A 19,963-nucleotide genomic window follows, 5' to 3' on the forward strand; every position below is an offset into this window, starting at 1 on the left:
ATGTAGCAATTTGAAGTGTTTGGGGGTATTTTTCTCCTGTTAACTGCATGCCTCAAACAACCTACCAAATGAGAGAGATTTTTGTTCTTTCTCCCATCCCACGTCCCACATTATTTACCAAGTTCCACCTGAGGACATTTGTGCCCAACAATCAAAGCTTTGTCACAGTGTCGCTGAGACCCCCGCCAGGGCAGCACAGTCTCTGTTACTGAGGGTGAGAGGAGACAAGGAAGGAGCAGAGCACAGCTCAGAGCTCAGGCAGAGCTCACTGATCAAAACAGTATTTGTGTAAAACAATTGTTTTGTGACTAAGAAGGTAAAGGCCTAATCCATCTGACAACTCATTGGGCCATTTTTCGGAGTGAAAACTTAGTGGGAGGAATGGCTCATTCATATCAACATGGAAGAATTACCACAACTTTCATAGCGGACTACCAAGTTCCTGAAAGCTTTGTAAATGTACTGGTTCTGCGTACAAATGAACCCACCACTTCTCCAGGCTTGTTCAGCCGCACGGTTAAGGTCTCCAATGCAGGTCCACTGATCTTCAGGGCTCCTGGAAACACACCACTTGGAATGATCATTAATGGAACCAAACGTTGAATTCAGTGGTGTCTCTATTGTGTGTATGTTGTAGACGTGGTACTGGAGAGAGCAGTTTGAGGGAAGACTGTGACCCGAATGCTGCCAGGATTCAACCAGCAAATGTGTTTTCAGTTCTTGAGCTACCCATGCTGCATAGATATCTGTGGAATAACAGATGATGTGAGAAATTAGTCTCTTATTTTGCTGCATTGAAAAGGAGTTGGAAAAGCACTGCTTAAACTGGGCTTCCTTCACCTCAATGCTTCAAGGAGGCCAGGAATGTTTGAATGGATTTCTGCCTTTATTTTGACTTTTATTTCAGAATTGTATTTCTATTTTTCCTGGAAAGTCTGTTACAAATAATCAGTAGGGAAAAAAAAAGGAAAGTGGAAAAAAAAATAAAGCCTTTTTCATAACAACAGATGATTCCATGTTGCCATTTTTGAATACCAGGAAAGAAAATGTCTAAAAATCCCATTATCAAATGGCCTTACAGACAGCCTTACAACACCTGAAGGACCAGACAGCCTTTTACTTTGTGAGCTGAGTATTATGAAGGGATACCATTCCCTGTCCTGTCACATTTTTTTTTTCTGAAAGTGAACATTCTCTTTTTCCAAAAATATTCATTACCCAATATTATATTAATTGCCTATTAGGTGCTTGATCATAGGTAATAACAGCTTCTCTTACCATCCACAAACAAGTGTGACTTAGCAAAGTGAAGAAATGTTTCCCCATGAGCTGACTGGAGTTTGGAGAGGCGACGCTGGGGGACTGAGGGCAACCTAGACCTTGCACAGAGCTTTTGCAGATTTGGGAGCTGATCTTGGAAGATGTCAGGGATGGCACAGTTGTAGATGCTTGGATTATAACTCAGCAACTGTTGGTCTGAACAAAATCAAAGAAACAAATACATTCAAAATTAAAATGAATTAAACAAAGCAATCAAGAAGGTTAAGGGTAGTTTTGCCTTGGAAAGGAAACATGATTCTTTTTAATCTTCACATTCTGTCTCCTGGAAGAGTTCAATGTCAAAGTAGATTATTCTAGCAACAAAAATATGTTTAATTGCTTTGTATTCTGATTGACCCTGCATCACATATATCATATTGGCCTTTACATCCTTGCTTATCTCCAAGCCTTTCAGCAGTCATGCATCATGTACAGCTAGCATGTATCAATTCAAACCTGTCCGTATTTACCAGAGTAGTTCCAATCAGTTATACTTGTCAAGCCAAACTCAAACCAGAGAGCTGACAAAGGGTCTAGTTTGGTTTTAGGAAGAACAAAGCTTGACTTTCAGAATCTAGATTGAATTTACAAAGAAAAAAGTACTTTTCTATATAGTCCTGGTTTAACTGTGGAGCTCATTGCCATGGGATGCTGTAAAGAGCAAAAGAACAATTCAGGTGAATCCATGGAAGACCAGTCCATCAGGCACTTTCTTGTCTTTCCAGTTCAGGAAATCCGTGAACCTCAGATTACCAGAAGCTGGGAGGACAGAGCAGGAAGTATTACTGTTTGCTTCTCATTTTCTTGTTCTCTTTCCCTAAGCATCTGCTAGCATGCACTTCCACAAACAAGAAACTTGTTCAGATAGCTCTGTGGTATGGCCCAACCTGGCCATCTTCATAATCTTACATAGCTCATTAGTATAATTATGGGCTTGTAACTGAGCAAATACAGCATGAAAAATTTTAATAAATGTATCAGTATGACTTGTTACAATGACTTTTGAAGGCTGTTCTCTGGAATGCCTGTATCAGATAGTTGAATCTTACAGTTATAGGTTTACTTTTTATTTTTAGTGTAGGTATTTTATGTGGCAAAAAGGAGTTGTGAAAAATTTGAGGAATATTTATTTTCTATTTCATAGTTCTGATGTGTAAGGGTGCCTACACCACCTCCAGCAGTGATTGCATTGCATTTTTAGAGCTGTAGACTACTGCAGCTGAATGCGCTATTACTGTTAGAAATGAGTAATCATCCTGCTTTTTATTTCCAAAGCTCTCCTTATGACTTTACCCTCAAAACGCACTTGTGGCTATTATTATCCCAATAGTCCTCACGGGGAGATGGAGACAGAGTGGGAGAGTGAGTTTCCCATATTCACACAGGAGATGGTTGGATAAACATAACTGAAAGCCAAGAATGCTGTTTCCAAGGCCCATTGAGTTTACTAATCTGACAATGAAGCTTAAGGGCAAGAACAGGCCATTTTTGAGGCACAGCCTTAAGAGACCAAGGCAAAGAGGTTCATTGGTTCAAAGGTTTTCTTAGGAATAAAAAGGTTTTCATACCTATTTCTGTAAACTGGTCAAACTTGAAGGTTACACAGATGGCTGTCTGTCCAAATGTCTTCCCACTAGCTGGATAACCATAACCGTCCTCCAGAAAGGGAGGGAACAGAGGCACACTGTGAATTCCCCAGAAGCCTTGTGATTTGTCCAAGAGCAGAAATCCTGTCAAAGGAAAGTTACTGTGGATAAATTAAGGGGGAAAAAAGCTATAAGACAATACAGCAGTGTTTCACTTTGGTTTTAGTGCTGCAGATACTGCACTTCAATGCATTATTTTCTACAGTAAATTTGCTCTTGTCCATATTAATGAATTATATTAAACACTAATATTTTATTCAAATTGCATTAATTCTGTTCTGAATAATCTAACTCAAACTACCATCTCAGTTCTTTTTTTAAAAATTCCTTTCCAAAACCCATTTTTTTCCATACTCAAATGCTGTCTTTGAAAAATCTCATGATTTAATGACTGTGACTTGGTCTCCGCTGCTCTTTTTCCTTTCCTCCTCCTAGATTCACCGCACAAGAGGAAATGGGCTCTGTCAACACTGTGTCTTTTCCTTCTCCAGGAGCAAATTCTTCTCCAGGAGAAAACAGCAGGGACAGAATATGCCTCTCAGGGCAGCTGAGTGCTTCAGGAAGGAGCACAGCTCCTGAGCTGTCCATATTTCTGCAGCCTGAAAATACAGGCCTGCAAAATATGTTGATTCCAGCGTCACGCTGGGCAAACCCAGTGCTTCTGCAAGGGCAGCTGATCTTGGCATTGTTGTTGCTGTTAGGCTCAGGACAGTGTGAATTGTACTTGTTAAAAGACGTATGAGTTTCACCATAAACAAGACAAGAAGCCCATAAACCCTTACAGTTCTTCAACACAATACAGGCATAGTAAAACCAAAACAGAAGCTGCAGCATGCAAGCAGCAGCTATGGCATGCATAACTACAGCAAAACATATGTCATGCAAATCATCCTCCAGTTTTGCTTTTGGCAGGAAGTTTGGATAGACAGACTAATGAGCAGACAAATAGATGTTATCTACAACTTTAAAGAGGAGAAAACAATAACTCAGGACTACTCCTGTACCTTTGGTATGTCCTCTTTTCCAGTTGAAGGCCTTAGAATGAGGGACCTCATCATTATATATTGCATAGGCAACGCTGCTGTTCTGCAGGTAAAAAACACATAATTATGAGACATTGCACTCAATAAATGAAAGGTATTTAAAAGAGTATCTTTCACTAGAAGCAGAAGAAATAATTCAGAACTTCAGCATATGAGTATCACGAACCTATTACTCCTATCTGACACAGTCTCTATGGAAGTTACAGCAAAATAAACCTGAAGAGAACTCAGCAAAGAGTTAATGTAAAGTGGAAGTTTTGCTGAGCGCTTCAAGCGTCCTTCCCTAACAAAGGTTCCCTAACAAGGTCAGATATGCTTACTAAGACACCTTATAAGGTTTCATTAGGCAATCACTTGCAATGAAATTTTTCTTTTTTTTTGGTGTGTCTCTCTGATTTAGCAACCAGCTCTTGTGAATATGAATAGTCAGGAAATGTAGACATGGCAACTGCTTGCATGAAGGATGAACAATTAATACTTTTTTTTTTTTTGGCAAAACATTTGCGTACAGTCACATGTGATTCTCCCTGAATAGAGAACTTCAGAAGAATTGGGACATATTTCCTCTCCAGATGTAGAATTTGCAAACACTAACAGTGTTTGAAGATTGGCACCAGTGTGGCCTCCACATTTTGAGTTTGCAAATACTGTTTTACAATTACTTTGTGCCACGGAATAGGAGAGTTGCCTGGTTTGTCAGCATTTGACTGGCTTCCGAGAATCTTTCCTAAATACAAATTTAATGACAACTTACCACTAACCTACGGCAAAAACACAAAGACACACCCAGACTCCCGAGAGTATTACTAGACGGTAAAAAAATAACTATAGGCAGATCTTGTGGTATTTTACAATCACTTTGCACAAATATAAATTAGGTGCCTGACAGTGTGGGAGGGGAGGAAAACAGGCCTAACAAGCAGTCTATTATTGCTGAAAAGTCACAGGGATTTAAGGGGCAACAGTGAAACCCTGCGTTGATGTGAGAAAGCACTTGAGACACATGCATGTGGGAGGACTTAGGACAAACCCCCATAGTAATGACCACTGGTCGTTACTGGGGTCATTACCTTTACCTGGGCCCTGGTTCGAAGCCGCAGATGTTGCTCAGCCACAGTGGCAGAGAAGAAGCCATAGGGTCTATGTGTTAATGTGCTTTTTATTTTTATAGGCAACCCCTTAAGTGTGTGAAAAGCTTAACTAGAAATGAGAAGTTCTAGGATAACTTGTAATTCTAGACAAAAGCAAAACAGATAATATAAAAATGATAAAAACATTATTATTATTATGATTAAATAAACTTATAAATAAATGATAATAAAAAAACCCACAAATAATCTCCCTAGTTGTCAGACTGTGCTGCCTTGGTACATTTTAGCACATCCAAACCGGTCTGACCATGCTTCCACATGCTTATTTTGGCTGAATTCATATCATTTATGTGTAAAATTAAGCAAGTATATTAACAAAATGATAATTAAATGTCACTTGCCTTTGATTCATAAGTTTCATACAGTTGTTTCAGTGTTTGCCCGAGGACACCTTGTGTCATATTGATGAGATATTTACTGAGTTGCCACGCATGAGTCAGGGAATCCATGTACATGTACTCCAGGCCCAGCCCAGCACTCTCTTCTATAGATTTTGGTAACTTGTAAAGAACAAACCTGAAACGGCAAAGAGTAACATTTTACAAGCTGTCCTGTTTCAGTGCATGAGTCTGTAGCTCCTTCCCACCTGGGCATTTAAGGACATGGAAGACACCTACATAGGAGGGGTACCAATGTCAGCAGTGTGTGGTGTCGATATTTCAGCCCTGAGCAGATGACCCAGCTCAGGAATCAGGAGCAGTTTAGTGGCACGATACTTTCTGCAGCCAAATTTGCTCTGCTTATTAGCAGCCAAGAGGGGCTGATCGCACACCCAAGCCCTGCAGTCAGACTGCTGTTGGTGCCCCAAAAGAGCTTGTTCTGGTGTCCTCCTGGTTTGCCACACTGTATTGAAGCCCTTGCTGGGTTAAACGGTCCCTAAGCGCCCTTTTCCACAGAGCTTTATGGTGAATTATTATGTTTTTCCAACCTTCAGAACTAACACTGCTCACAGCACAAGGTTCAGTCTCTTCTGTTTCGTACCTGAGCACCCTAATTGCAGCTCAGCTTCAGTCACACCCACAGAAACCTGCCCGGGACAGAGACTGCAGGGACATCCCGTGGAGTCACCTTCAGCCACCAACCCACTATTGCTCCTACTTCTGGAGGGGAAAGAAGGGCTGACCTTGAACCTCAGGTCCAAACGCAGTCTGTACTTCTCATGGTCAACAAGGACACCTTTTACCAATAGTTCATGTAGATATACATATATGTATGTGTGTAAATAAACATAGAGCTATGTGGTAATGCTCTAATACTCTTCATAACAAACTCACACTCTGCTGAACTACTGTAAGCTCCATATTTACAAGCCATTAGCCAGAAACAGATACTTTTTTTCCAAAATTTTAGAGTACTCACTCTAATTCTAGTTAATGCTCAGTGCACATTAACATAGCTGATGAAGTAAACAGGGTTTGCCAGTACACAAGTCCATGGTTAACTGCACCATAACTTACTGAGCTATCTTATTTGAGTGTTCGTTTAAGCAAATTACTACTTATGTCAATATAAGAACTGAGTGGCATTATTTTCAATCTTCAAGTATGTAACAAAAATGCAACCTGACTACACTTGATGCTTTAAGTACATCAGAAGGAAGAAGTCTTGCACAGTTAATATACAGTCTAAACTGGTATAAAATACATTCTAGAGAAACAGAAAAGCTGATAAAAAGTGGTGGGAAAGCATTTAATAGAAGAACATTTGATATATGCCAAGGGTACACATATAGGCAGAAGAAAAATTAAAAAAAAAAAAAAATCAGTGATCTTGGTAATCCACCCGCATTGCCACTGAGTAATGTTCTTTAAACACCTCAGTAAAAATTGTTTATGATGACAGATAACAAGGAAGATCAAGGAAGTGATTTGTATAATAAGCTCGATGAGAACATTAGATGCACGAGGAGTCATGAAAATCCCTTTATTTGAAATTAAGATTTGGAAAGGAGATGAATAGTAATAGTTATAATAGCAAGAGCTAATCCAAGAAAGAGTCTGTGAAGCCTTTCAAGCATCTCTGGAATATGTTGGAGGGTTTATCTTCCGCTGTTCACAGCCTAGCACCAAGCAAGCATGACAATGTTTGTACATAGGACTCTGGAGATATTAATAGTTCAGCTATTAATATAAATTGCCTGCTAATTCCCAGCTGATACATGTTTTGGCCCTTTACAGAAAGTTAGTTGACTGCATAAGCAATTTAAGTTGCATAAATATCTTCATGCTATTTGTGCACAGGAAGTTTCTCAAGAGCTTAAGGATCTGTGGGAGCAGAGTAGCAGTTATTATCCTAAGAACCAAGAAGAAGCAAAGGCAGAAACGGCAAGGATCTGCTTATGCCTGATGGGACTTGTCACATGTATGGATTGCGACTGAACACTAAGTTACTAATCACCATTTTACTTTTTTCAGTAAAAAACAATAACTTTGGAAGTGCAGATGAAATGCAGACAGTGGCACTATTAAAAAAAAATATTAAGTAGTTATTTAGTTTTGCTCTCAGGCTGCAAAATGCTGTGTACCAAGGATACAACTTCCATTGCCCTATGTGGAATTAAAAACTATCCCTGGTTTTAAAGATGGACTTGGCACTTCTCAGAAAGCAGTCCTTTAGCTTTTACTTGTGTGATAAGATTCTCCCTGAATACAGTGACTTTTGAGTGAATAAAGACATTCTGTCCTCCTTAGAGCTGATCCTATGATCCTCTGCACTGATAATACCTATATGAGGTGCAGTAAAGACTGTGACATAGACTCCTAAATGACATGATGCACATGGAGGATATCAATAGTCCCTCCACTTAGGCAGAAATTTTAAGCAAATTTGGGAAAAACAGATGTTATCAGATCGCATAAGGCAAAGGATTGCTTCAGGTCAGTGTCAAATACAATGACTGCAAGAGCGGTAATGAGCAATTATGGAATATTGCAGGATGAAACCTCTGAAGGACTGGTGCAAACCTCCTGCTAGCTGAGTGTAATATCTGCACTGTTGTATTTGTTTGAAAGGGCATTGACATCTGGGCGAGAGGAAGCTTTCCTCAGCAGCTTCACTTCTGCTTCTCTTATCAGTTTCACAGCAACTGAATTCAGCATCCAGCAAAAGCTGACTATTTCATAATAATGACTTGAAAATAGATAGGTTTCTCTTTCGTTTGCTCATGGCACATATAAAACATAATTCCTCCCTTCCCCCCCATACTGAGCAGGCAGGAGCACTGTTTCACACACACAGCACTATGCAGAAGCACAGTTTCCCATCTGGAACTGGCCTGACATCCGTGGTGTTCACACAGGCAGAGGTCAAACCTAGCTAGAGATTTACCAGAATTCCTCAGAGAATTTTGATATTTGGATTTAAGAAATAGATGATAAAGTATATTCTTTTGGCTTGAGCCTAAAGCACAGGCAGATTCATTCTGTAACAAATAATAATAATTACAGAGAAAGGAACTTAAGATTACCTTTAAGTTCTTGGCTGGCTGCATACACAAGAATCTGATCCTGGAAACGTCATTACCCAAAAGTGCCTGGGCACAGGTGACAAGTCATAGGGATGGGCCAGACCCTCATTATGTTTAATGCTAAGCCAGGACACAGCAAAGCAGATGTTAGACCCCTGCTTCACATGCATGCCACCTATAGTGTGACTAGTCCTCTGCTTTCCCTGGAATTAGCTCTATGCATAAAGTAAGGGACATGTTTAAGTATTACAGGAACAGTGCCTACTTCTTTATCTCTCGTATCCAAATGAATCATTGTTCTGTGAGAGAAACTCTTTACTTTTTTAATTAGTTGATACTTATCTTTGGGAGGCTGCAATTGTTTTTTTTAAGAGCACTCGTTTCACTTTTTAAACTTGGGTTGGATATTATGTACAGTAATTACACTTTGCATCTTTCATCTTCAAAGTGCATTAATTAATCATTTAATGCCCAAATTCATGTTCACCGCTGCCAGAGTGGCTGCTAGCAGCTCTAAAGTGCTGGCAGCTCTGCAGGCTGGAGGACGATGTCTCCTTCTTAGTCACGAACCACTGCGAGCGTTTTCCCACACTGCCACGTCTGTCTGCATTCCTCATGCCTCATCCTGATCCATCCAGGAGATGGTTCAGCTTCATTTTATCCTCAGCTCTTGGCCACTGCAACAACTGCAGGAAGGCTGCAGATCACACCAGGCTGCTGTTTGGGTGTGAGCAACAAGGTTACGGCTGGGACAGTGACAGTTCTCCCTACTCAGATGAGTTTGTTTGGCAAGACAAACTGCTGTCCTTGCCAAAACGTGGGTGCTGAGGCGACCACTGTAGATTTGGAGCTAAGGCATCAACGCACAGGTCACACTTGGTTGATCGTGAGAAACAAAAACTTTGTAAACCAGCGATTATTTTGCAGTTAGTCATGATGCAGCGGCGTGGTTAGTTGTAGCATAATGAAACCAGCTTACAATAACTTACTCTAGATTTTCCAAACGCAAAATTCAAGTATTACTCATAGGCAGACAGGATTAAGACAGCAATTATTAAGCATTACTTCTCAGTGATCCACTGACTTCACACAGTTTAATCTTAAACATTTTTTACTCTTCCAACATTTCTTTTATTTACTTACCAGTCAACAGGCTTTCCATCTTCATTCCTGCAGGAAATTTCAGCTGCCCCCAAGGGTAACGGGGAAAGAAGTAATAGCAAAACAAAGTGGCACCATATGGATCTCGCAGTCATTTTGGTCTGTCAGCCGCACAGAGAGAGCACAGGGCAGATTCTGAAAGGAGAAGTTGATACGTGTCTGCTCTTGCCATGATGTGGTAAACGTAGCAGAGTCAGCTGCCTGACCCTGCGGCTCCGAGCAGGACATACCCGTGTGGGACAGGCACGACCCGGCACGGGGCTGGGCTGCTCCGCAGGGCGGCTGCAGACTGCAGGACTGTGTGTGTGGGCGGGGGGGGGACAAAAAAATGGCAAAATGACATTTGACCGGTGACATTTCTGTGAAACATACTTTCATATTTTAGAAGTTATTATTTTTAATATTCAAAATATGTAATGCATTTTGCTTTCAAATAAGCTGTAGGTGTTGAAATGCTTGTTTTTCTTTCTACTGCTCTACGAATGAAACATGATTTTTTTGCAACTATCCAAAGCCTATATCTTTCAGAGAAGCAAAACAAAACCAGTTTGTTTTGATCTCACTCCTGTTCCACCCAGCCCTTGCACTGAGCACACCATTGGTGTCATTCTTGCAAGGACAGCACAGCTTCCTGTGAAGTGCTGAACTCTCCCAGATCCTGACTGTCCATGAGGGAATCCTTCCCTTGTCTGTAGGGACTGAGTCTACAGACAGTAAGAGAAAACTCTCTGACCACAAACATTTACTTATAATCAGTTATTTTTTTCTAAAAACTCTCTTTTAAAAACAGCATGATTTCTCTCAGGAATAAACAAATGTGAAGTGAGTGATTTTCCATCTAATGGCTTCAGCAGCTATGAAGAAAAAGCTTCAACTTATTTTTTAGTTTTGAAAAATACTTTCTCCTCCATTACGCTTAAAGATGTTGATATCAAGTATGGGATATTTCAACATCAGGGCAAGTTTAGTGTGATAAACTCCAGATAGTTTAGCATTAGAAATGCTCACGGGGTTCATAGTATTTTTGTCTCCTGATACTATAACAGATGTATAAATTGGACTGTGTTCGACTGACGCAGGGTAAAAGTGAACGAAGCTTAATGCGAACCAAACCAGCAATCCCAGCAAGTCCAAATTTTGGAAGTGTAGATGCTAACCTGAATTTTGCTGCTTGGACTCAGCTGCGATTCCTTTTGTGAGGGAGATCAGCCCTGTGGAAAAAAAAAGTGACAAAATGTTTTCCACCAGTGCAGCTCGGTCTTTTCATTTATTAGTTTCCTCCCTCTCTTAGCAATCACAATGCGCATAAATAGGGTAGTAGAACACACAAACCTGCCGTGAAGCCGAGGGCTGTTTTCATTTTCTGCTGGGGAGCCCTGCCCACTTACCAGAGCGCCGCGCAGAGCCGCATGGGCCTGCGCGGGCCGAGCCGCCCTGCGTGGCGGCGGCGGGAGCCGGCGGCCGTGCCAGGCCTTGCCCGGCCCGCTCGGCGCCGCGCGCCTGGCTGCGGACAGGCCTTGCGCGCCTGGCACCTTGCAGCTGGGAGAGGAGGAAGTGCTGGGAATCGGCCCTGGTTGCCAAGGGAAATCAGAAATGGCTGCGCGAGGAGCCCAGCCCAGCCCGGGCGTGCGGTTGGCGCTGGCGGAACGAGCGCAGGAGGTGCCGGGACAGACCTGCCCACCCTCTGCAAGAGGCAACTGAGGTGACTGGCTGCGCTGGGACCCGCTGCTTCCAAAGGAAATGAGAGAGAAAAGATGTAGGAAAGTGTATACGGCCAGGGTTAATCCAAAGAGGACAGATCAGAGATGTTTGTTCACTGTTACTCACACTGAATCATTTGCCCCCCTCCCAAGCTTTTAAACTCTATCACAGCTGCTAGTGAAATAATAATATCATCCTAGAGCATTTTTTTTCCTTCCTATCATACTCTCCATTATCACAGGTAACCACAGAAATAAAATGATAAACATTGTTTAGGTTTAACTCAGGATAACTCATGCTTCCCTGCATTTCATTCATCACCGCAATGCACATGCTCTCGTTGCAGATTAAGGATGTAGAAGTCCTCAACTGTGAATATGGCAAGAACACAATTAAGTTCCTCCGTCTTAGAAGAGAGGGGAAGAAGCACTTTGTTAAAGAAGTAGAAGTGTGCACGCATCTCCGGCTGACCTCTGCCCACGAGTATCTGGAGGGAAACAACGCTGCTGTCATACCCACAGACACCATAAAGAATATCGTCTTTGTGTTGGCCAAAAAAAATGGGGTATTTTATCTAGCCTCACTGTAAATTATGACTTTATTTGTAGCATTTGTTATACTTTTTTTTTTTTTTCCCAAAATGCGTCAAAAGAATCTTCTGTCCTCCACATGTGTATGTTAGATTTGCAATAAGACTCCTTCAAAGATTTGGAAGAGATTTTCTTCTCCCAGTAATTATCCTGAGTACAGAGGGTAACTGAAATACTCTTCCCTATTCTGAGAATTTCAGTGTTGGCTAATTTGCCCTGTCATAACTTGCATTTGAACAGACAAACCTTTCAAATCTGAGTAGCCTCAGTTTTGAAAATGTTATGTACCCGCTTCTGTGTTGGAACACAGAAACATGGAAACATCCTTTGTTCTCCAAGCCTTAATTTCTCACAAAGGTAGAGGCAGCATTTTCAGGCCGCTTTCTGGTACTATTTACATATGTACATACATATATTTAAGGTAACAGCACATAATACTGCATTGTAAGACTCCTCTTAGTTCTGTTAACTCTTCATGATGACAGCTCCCTCAGTTCCATGTATCATAATGACTACCTGTGGACCAAGTTCTCAGTCTTAGTAATGAAATTCCATCTTTAGCCTGTACAGCTGAAGCAGAGTATCACGACGATTTTTTAAATGTTATATTCTCAAAGGATCAAGCTTGCATAGTAGTTCCTCTCAGTTCAAAGACCTCAGCTCGCTACACCATGGAATGGGGGATTTTTGATGTGAATCTGAAGCAGCTATTTGCAGCTTATGCTGCAAGCTGATCAAATGACTAGGTATACAGTGTACAAAACCAGAATTGAAGAAAATGTGTATTTTAACCAAACTGATTCTTCCCAAACATCTAGAACAATTATAACAATCTACTCTTTCACTTGAGGTAATTGCTGACTTGTAACTATATTTTTTGTTGTCTTAGATCCAAACTATAGAACAATTTGCTATTGATATCTGCAAATACTTCATGACAACATTTTGTCAAGTGGCGTATGTCAAAACCTATATTCAAGAAGTACCATGGCAACGACTACAGGAGGTATCCAAAATACAGTACACTGATTTTGTTTATGTTCCAGCCATTTGTTGCTTTTTTAGTTTCTCTTTTCAAGGTTGGATACAATTCACTGCACTTTTACATATATGTCTGCTCTACGTTTGTAGAATGGTGTTCCTCATATCCATTCATTTATATGTGTTCCTGAGGGGATTCGCTTTTGTGAAGCTGAGCAGTGTAAAAATGGTGAGAATTTTTTACTTTCCCTACTTCTCTATAAATATTTGTACTGGTGACAGATGAAGATGGCTTTAAAGATAGCTGGGGGTGTTAAAGGGCTTCTCCATACGCCTAAAACAAAACAAAAGAAAACACATTTATGGCTGAATTTTGTAGTCCTTGATCCCTTAGACATGGCTGAATCTGCCCTTTTATTAGTTTGTGTATCCTAAACACGTACTAGTTACAATTATACATACAACATAACTGTAATAACATCATCACAGGGTTTTATAGCCTGCTGCAAACAGTTTGCTTACATTTTTGCATTATACTACAGCCTATATTTTCACTATTAACATTACCCTACAGAGAATATACCACAAAACCTTACTGCCATAGGCCAGTTGCTTAGTTTGCAGCTGCCTGACAGCGTGCCTTGGTTTTACTGTTCAAAAAGATGTGATGCAATTGCTGCAAATCATGCTAGCTTGAACACTGTGAGCACGAAAGTCTATATGCAAACCATTTTTCACATATAAGCATTTCAGAGTGTGCTCACTATTTTTTGCATAAACAAAATTCCATTTGACTTCACGGAGAGTTTTAGGATCTTGAAAAGACATAGGCTTTAAAGCTGAAATGTCGATTTGTAAATTAGGCAGTTAGATGACTTGCCTTTCCAAAGTGAATGTAATTGTGCTGAAGTGACTCTTAGCAAGAGTATCAGTTCAGTCTCACTGTATTGGCATATCAGAATACTGAGAACTGAGCTGAGCTGACTGCACTGTTTTATACAATGGGTTTAGTTTTATACCTTATTTCAGTATCCATTACTGTCTTAAGATAAATCTGATACATAACTTAGAAATATTTCCCAACCTATTCTCTCTCTATATTTTCCTAATATGCAAGTTCATAGAGGGATCAATTTCACTTACAGATAGGCCACAGTTCTGAAAGATTCATTTGAGCTTTGTCCCTGTATTCCCCATGAACAGAGACAGAACTGCTACAAGTGTCTAGTGCCTCCTTCTCTTATGTTGCTCATAATGTTAACTACTGCCATATTTTTGGCGGCTTCCATAGTATTGAAATTGTTTTCTGGAAAATGTTAAGAAAGAAATTGGAATTAAAAAAAGGGAAAAAAAGAAGGAAAAAAATATTTTTCTTGAAAAATCGCTGCTCTTAAAGTATAGATAGAAGTATAGATAGGATCTAAATCTTTTATCATCCTGAAAGATCAACATCAAATTTTGCAACTTCAAGTTCTCTGCACAAGAAGGCCTTATCAAGGCTTGCTAAAGAAATGGTCTTTCCATCTTAATCTTCCCCTTCATGTAGCCCTTTGGTTGTTTCATGAGGATTCCCTGCTGGGGCTAAGGTTCTCAAGCCCCTTTTATTTTTCCTAGAAGAAAATCTTCTCTATCTTTAGCATCCTCCTATGCATCTGTCAACCAGACATTGAAATTTATTTCCCAATTAATCCTATATTTTAACACTTTACTCTCTAGCTAAATGGAACTTGGTGAGACTTAACAGTAATTATAGGCTTATTGTCTTGCCATTATATCAGGTGATAAAAAGCTCAGAGTTTTCTGTGAACTGAAAACACTGTAAGTAATTTATCAGAGTCAAAAATGGAAAACTAGAAAGACAGGGCAACCACAAAACATAACAAAAGCACCAGACTAACTGCCTGGGTGCTTGGCACTTCAGTGTGATCTTCAGAGAGACAGCTACATAGTCTGCATTTGCGTGAGTTGTTAGTTGCAAGAAACTCTTTCAATCAAGGCCGTGCATTTGAATATGAGATAAATATACTTCAAGGATCCTTGATAGTATCTGCACTGCATTAATATCTGGATATTCCTGTCTTAAACTTGAGCAAGGAATTCATCAAGATCTGAATAAAACCCAAGGGCAAACACAGTCACCTCTTAAGATTTTGTAAAGCTCTAGTAAATAACAGGGGAGGGCACAGCACTGTTGTTTTTTGAATTAAGTTCAAAGAGATATACCTCTTTGGACCCAATTCAAAAACAACAATGAATGTAAACAAGAAGAGAAATACTTACATAAAATGTAGCTCTGATCATTTCCAGTAATGGAGGATTTTAAAAAATTCTAAACAATTGCATCATTTAAAAATATCCATCATGGTAAAATTATTTCCAGTATACATTCCTGTAAAGACAGAATTTAATATAACAAAGTTTGTCAAGTGAAAGGCATGATTACCATGTGCCAGATATATGGCTTTGAACTAGCTAGAGTGAGCACCAAGAGTAGCACAGAAACAGCAGCGGAGGCTTCAGCCACCAGCTCGGGCTTTGCATAGCCATGTGTGTCACACAAACCTTCTTTTCTGATTTTTTTTTTAAATCTGGTTTGTGAAATTTTCATCTCTTGATTTGGTCTGATCTAGAGAACTGATGACCTGAATTTTTTTTAGCAGTCATCCAACAGGTCTGTTAGAAGAAAAAATTGTTACTCTTTAGAAAACAATAATCCACCCATGCACAAGTGATCTGCAACAGCACATTTTATAAATAGGGGCGAAGAGCTGTATCACTGTGTGCTCAAGCCTGTGGGTGGCATCTGTGAGTAGCAGCGCCAGGGCTGTGAGGCAGCTGAACCGCAGCGCTGGCCGCTCGCCCTCCGGCTTTTGCGGATGCTGAAGTTACGACAAAATGGACGTGTAAAGTGAATTCCTGACTCAGTCTCCACGTCTTTGTACTGTCTCTCCACATCACTGTGGAAAAGTTCACGTCACTATTCCTCTACGCCACAGCCCAAGTAGCCTATTTTATTTCCCTTTAGTCTAAATAGGAATTCCTGAATTCCTATGGCAGATAACCGTGCCGTGGGGCCCAGGACAAGGAGGTGAGATAAAGCACGTCCTCCACTCTCACTGACTGACATCACAGGTCATTTGATGGGGCTCTCTGCTTTCCAGATTGAGCTCTAATTTCAAGGGTTTCTATCTTGTTTCTCACCTTCCCACTAACATCGGTGCAATAAATAATTTTATAAAGTAATGAGGCTTGCAACAGAAGCACAAGGGTATCTCAGAGAGATCCTTAATGGTTCTGGAGCTGCTAGTGCAAACGTGGACATGCAGAGAGCTCCCTTCACTCTGACTGAAAAGGAGCTCACGCTGTGTTGTATTTTTGGATCACAGGTCCTCTGGTTGTTTTTGCTGGAATTAAAGATATGAAACTTATGAAGACAACAATGTCTGGATTCGAAGGCTTCCATAAGAGTGAATACACCACACTTCCTGAAAGGAATGACAGGATTTTATGTGGAGAACTCTTCTGCAAATGGTCATACGGCGAATGCAAAGATTTAGATTTTGACTGCATATGGTATATGTCAAATTGAATATGTTTATCACCTAATATATGACCCCAGAGTCCCTCCAAACAACACAGCAGGCTGAAGGGCCAAATCTGCTGAGTGCCAGCCACTCTCATGGATCTCAGAGGAGGTTCTAACCTCTTGCTGCCTGTGGGTGTAAGGCAATCTTTCACCCCAAGTAAACCTTTGGGGTAAATCAACTTACCAAATTCTCTCTCTGATGGTGCAGACAGTATTTAAATGGACAGCTTGTAGATCACTGCTCAGCACTTCAGGAGAATGCAGTTACACCTAATTTGTTAAACACTTTAAACAAAATACCTGCAAATTATAGAGTTGCGGGATACTTTGAAAGAAGACACTGTTCATTCATGAAATCTCATGTGCTATGTAGTGGTACAAAAAGACACAGAGAATCTTTTTAAAAATAGAACACAGTAAAATATTATGTGTATAGACACAGACCACTGATACAGGATTTTGTAATGACACAATGCTCCTCTAGGAACAAAGTCCGGGAGTGTGTCATTGAGGCCTTCTCTGGGCCACCGGAGTGTGGGGAGTATTCGCCCTCCTACCAGAAGACTGTCAACAGTATCCAGATGCTCATCCTTTCTAAAGTGTCACAGGTACCTTCTTTCCTCCTTTGACATTTAATTTAAATGATATTGAATACTAATTGGACTTGTAAGACCAGAATGAGCATATTTTGCTGGCTCTCAGATTGGAAACTGGTGGTCCAGCTCGATGCTCTGAACACATAGGAATGCACTCAGAAAATCCGATCTGAGAAATGTCAAACACTATCTGTGGAAAAAAATGGGAGAAAAAGAAGTCAGTGCTTGGTAAGGCCAGACGGAAAATAAAAGGGGTGATACAAAAAAAAAAAATCACACATTCAATTGATTGGGTTTTATCAACATGACAGTTTTTTTTTTCAGGTTGTCAATTGTTTTCCTTTCTAGTAAATGCAAATATTGTCAAGGCATTGGCTAAGAAAGTGCACTAATTCATTGTCCCACCTGTTTGCATGGTTTCAGGTACAGGTCATTGAAGTCATGTTGAACAACACTTTTTACAATGTATTAGATATGAAGAACCTAGGCTTGACCAATGACAAAGAAGTAAGTAAATGCTCAAAACACTACTCGACAGGACTCTGAAAAAAACACTTAGCTTAAAAAAAAACACCCCAGCCACAGAGAACACTAAAAGAAATGTACACTGATTACAGGAAAAAGCTAACTTCTTACTTGTGTTTATGATAAAAGCTCAAGGAGCAGGACAGAAGGCCTAAAGGGTCTATAGGCCAAAAGGGTCTGTAACTACAGTTACATCTGAGAGATTGTTCCTCTTTACTGAATTTGACTATCAGTGATAATGCCAGTTTGTGCACTTGCAATCAAGCAGAACATAACAGGTTGTCCCCAGTTTGAATTGCTACCCCTGCATGGGTCTTGTTTCTAACATAATTCTTCTTTGGCAATACCACTGAGGTCAGTAAAGAACTGTCATTTCTCCTTGCTGTAGCAGATAAAAAACAGGTTAACCGGGTTTGTGTGCTAAATATCTAGGTGACAGAAGACCAACACTTTCCTAGAGCTGTGAAGGGATGGATGGTTCCTGTAGCGATTGTAGGAGATGTAGAGGACATCCGCAGCTGCTCCATCTGATGTCCAAGTGTTATCCTTGTGTGAATATCAGAGAGAAACTGGGTTATTCAGTTTTGCAGTTGTGATTTTGATTGATGATTTTTGGTCTGTTTATTCTCTGTCTCCCCAATGCCTGCAATTCTGCTGCAAGGCTCCTTGCAGATGTGCTTTCACTTGAGATAACAGCAAAACCTACCATTAATGTCCGTAAGGGAAGGAAAGGGGAATTATATCAGAGAGAATTAATAGCTACAGTTTCTGCTGGACAGCTACTGTAGTACCACGCTCCTCTGAAGGCACTGGCACATCCTTGCCTCAGGAATGACATCCATGTTTCTCCTTGTTCTTCTCAGGTTCTGATTCCAGTGGAAGCTCCCTATGGCTCCTGCACTTGCACACTTGGCAGAAAGAGGTTCTTGGAAGCACAAGGCCAAGTGCTAAAAGAGAAGTAAAGTCAGTTTGGAGTGACAGTGGAACAAACTAAACCTTTTGGCTGCATCCATATATTCCTGATAAACTTACCGTACAGTTTTCCTGTCAATGTATACTCCTTATTGGCAGTTTCAGTTGCTGACTCCTCTTACCTCCATGAACTCCTGAGGCTGGTATTTCTAAAGGAGTCTCAGGAATTCAGCTATCAAAGCCTCTCCCTGAATCTCAGTGTTATTTGCAGATTGAACTCTCTTAGGCTCTTTTGAAAATCCCATCTGGAAACATTCTAGTCAATGAAATTATATCCCTGTTAATGAAACAGTCAATGAATTCCATAATACCTATAGCATGTTTTTGACATGCAAAACGATCAATTCTGAACATTCTGTTTATTTATCTTCCATCACTAAGATAATACACAGACATAAGACTAGACATTTCATTAATATAACCTATCATGACACCTTGATGCCATGCTAATCTACACAGCTGAGGTCCTGATGAAATAACTGAATGGAGATTCAGTCAGACACTTACTGCTTTGTGAAGTATACGAATAAAAAGAAAAGTTCTTTTAGTATTTCCTTTGCAGCATGAATAGTTACAGCAATTGACTAATTTTTCTGCAAATGTTCTAATTATATGTCTGCTGCTTCTGTTCATCAGACTATGCAGTTACTGTACAACCATTCTCGTATTAACCACTGAGGTGTTTGAGGTTTTGGGCTCTCTCTTTAGTTTACTGAAATAGTTTTCTTTAGTCTATTAACTTTGCCATGACTTCTGCGCGGGCGTGAATCAACTTAAGTAATGCTACTGCTTTGGGGAGGGCAAGAAGACAGACCGTTGATGTCTGTCTTACTTTCAGTGAGCTTAGTTGGCTTTGAGGAGAGATAGCAAAATAACCAACGAGTAATTTTCTTGTCTCATGAACTGTAGCTACTACACACTACATTTGCAACAGAAATCCTGCTTAATTGCTACTACTTTCAGTTTCTCAGCATGTTATCTTCAGAGAACTTTGTGTGACACATGACTGTTAAGTCTTGTGCTCAAAGTTACTTCTGAAAATGGCAATTCGGTTTCCTTGGCAACTTCTCAGTTTAGGAGGCCTACAAAACTGCTCTGGATATGACCATTAAATTCACAGGTACTGCAAATGAGTAATATGTCCTGCACTTTGCAAGACAGGAGCCTTTCTTGCCTTGGTCAGCAGGACATAAACACAAGGGCGAGATGCTACCGTTCACGAGCC

General features: G+C 40.4%; 2 protein-coding genes across 2 annotated transcripts; one reads left to right on the top strand and one right to left on the bottom strand.

Annotated features, from left to right (window-relative positions):
• Positions 1-378: 378 nt before the first annotated feature.
• DNASE2B (deoxyribonuclease 2 beta) lies at positions 379-9,903 on the bottom strand. Its single transcript, XM_088526173.1, has 6 exons — positions 9,770-9,903; positions 5,502-5,676; positions 3,971-4,052; positions 2,889-3,050; positions 1,279-1,476; positions 379-746 (listed from the first exon to the last, which is right to left on the bottom strand). Exons 1-6 carry the CDS (start codon positions 9,880-9,882, stop codon positions 391-393), a joined length of 1,086 nt encoding a protein of 361 aa, XP_088382299.1. The 5' UTR covers positions 9,883-9,903; the 3' UTR covers positions 379-390.
• Positions 9,904-11,783: 1,880 nt separating this feature from the next.
• On the top strand, positions 11,784-18,742 carry LOC104565328 (uricase-like). Its single transcript, XM_088526059.1, has 7 exons — positions 11,784-12,053; positions 12,968-13,084; positions 13,210-13,288; positions 16,446-16,632; positions 17,130-17,253; positions 17,665-17,748; positions 18,630-18,742. The coding sequence occupies exons 1-7, from the start codon at positions 11,784-11,786 to the stop codon at positions 18,726-18,728; spliced, it is 960 nt and encodes a 319-aa protein (XP_088382185.1). The 3' UTR covers positions 18,729-18,742.
• The last annotated feature ends 1,221 nt before the right edge of the window (positions 18,743-19,963 follow it).

This window comes from Tinamus guttatus, unplaced genomic scaffold, assembly GCF_059628265.1.
Source record: "Tinamus guttatus ecotype Peru unplaced genomic scaffold, ASM5962826v1 Tinamus_guttatus_pri_ptg000242l, whole genome shotgun sequence".
Taxonomy (NCBI): domain Eukaryota; kingdom Metazoa; phylum Chordata; class Aves; order Tinamiformes; family Tinamidae; genus Tinamus; species Tinamus guttatus.

Coding starts and splice junctions, on each gene's coding strand:
- DNASE2B (XM_088526173.1), bottom strand. CDS start 9,882: ATGACTGCGAGATCCATATGGTGCCACTTTGTTTTGCTATTACTTCTT. Junction 5,677..9,769: donor GATGGAAAGCCTGTTGACTG/GTAAGTAAATAA, acceptor TTGCCGTTTCAG/GTTTGTTCTTTACAAGTTAC. Junction 4,053..5,501: donor ATGAAACTTATGAATCAAAG/GCAAGTGACATT, acceptor TTTTACCTGCAG/AACAGCAGCGTTGCCTATGC.
- LOC104565328 (XM_088526059.1), top strand. CDS start 11,784: ATGCTTCCCTGCATTTCATTCATCACCGCAATGCACATGCTCTCGTTG. Junction 13,289..16,445: donor AGCTGAGCAGTGTAAAAATG/GTGAGAATTTTT, acceptor TTTGGATCACAG/GTCCTCTGGTTGTTTTTGCT. Junction 17,749..18,629: donor GCTTGACCAATGACAAAGAA/GTAAGTAAATGC, acceptor TGTTCTTCTCAG/GTTCTGATTCCAGTGGAAGC.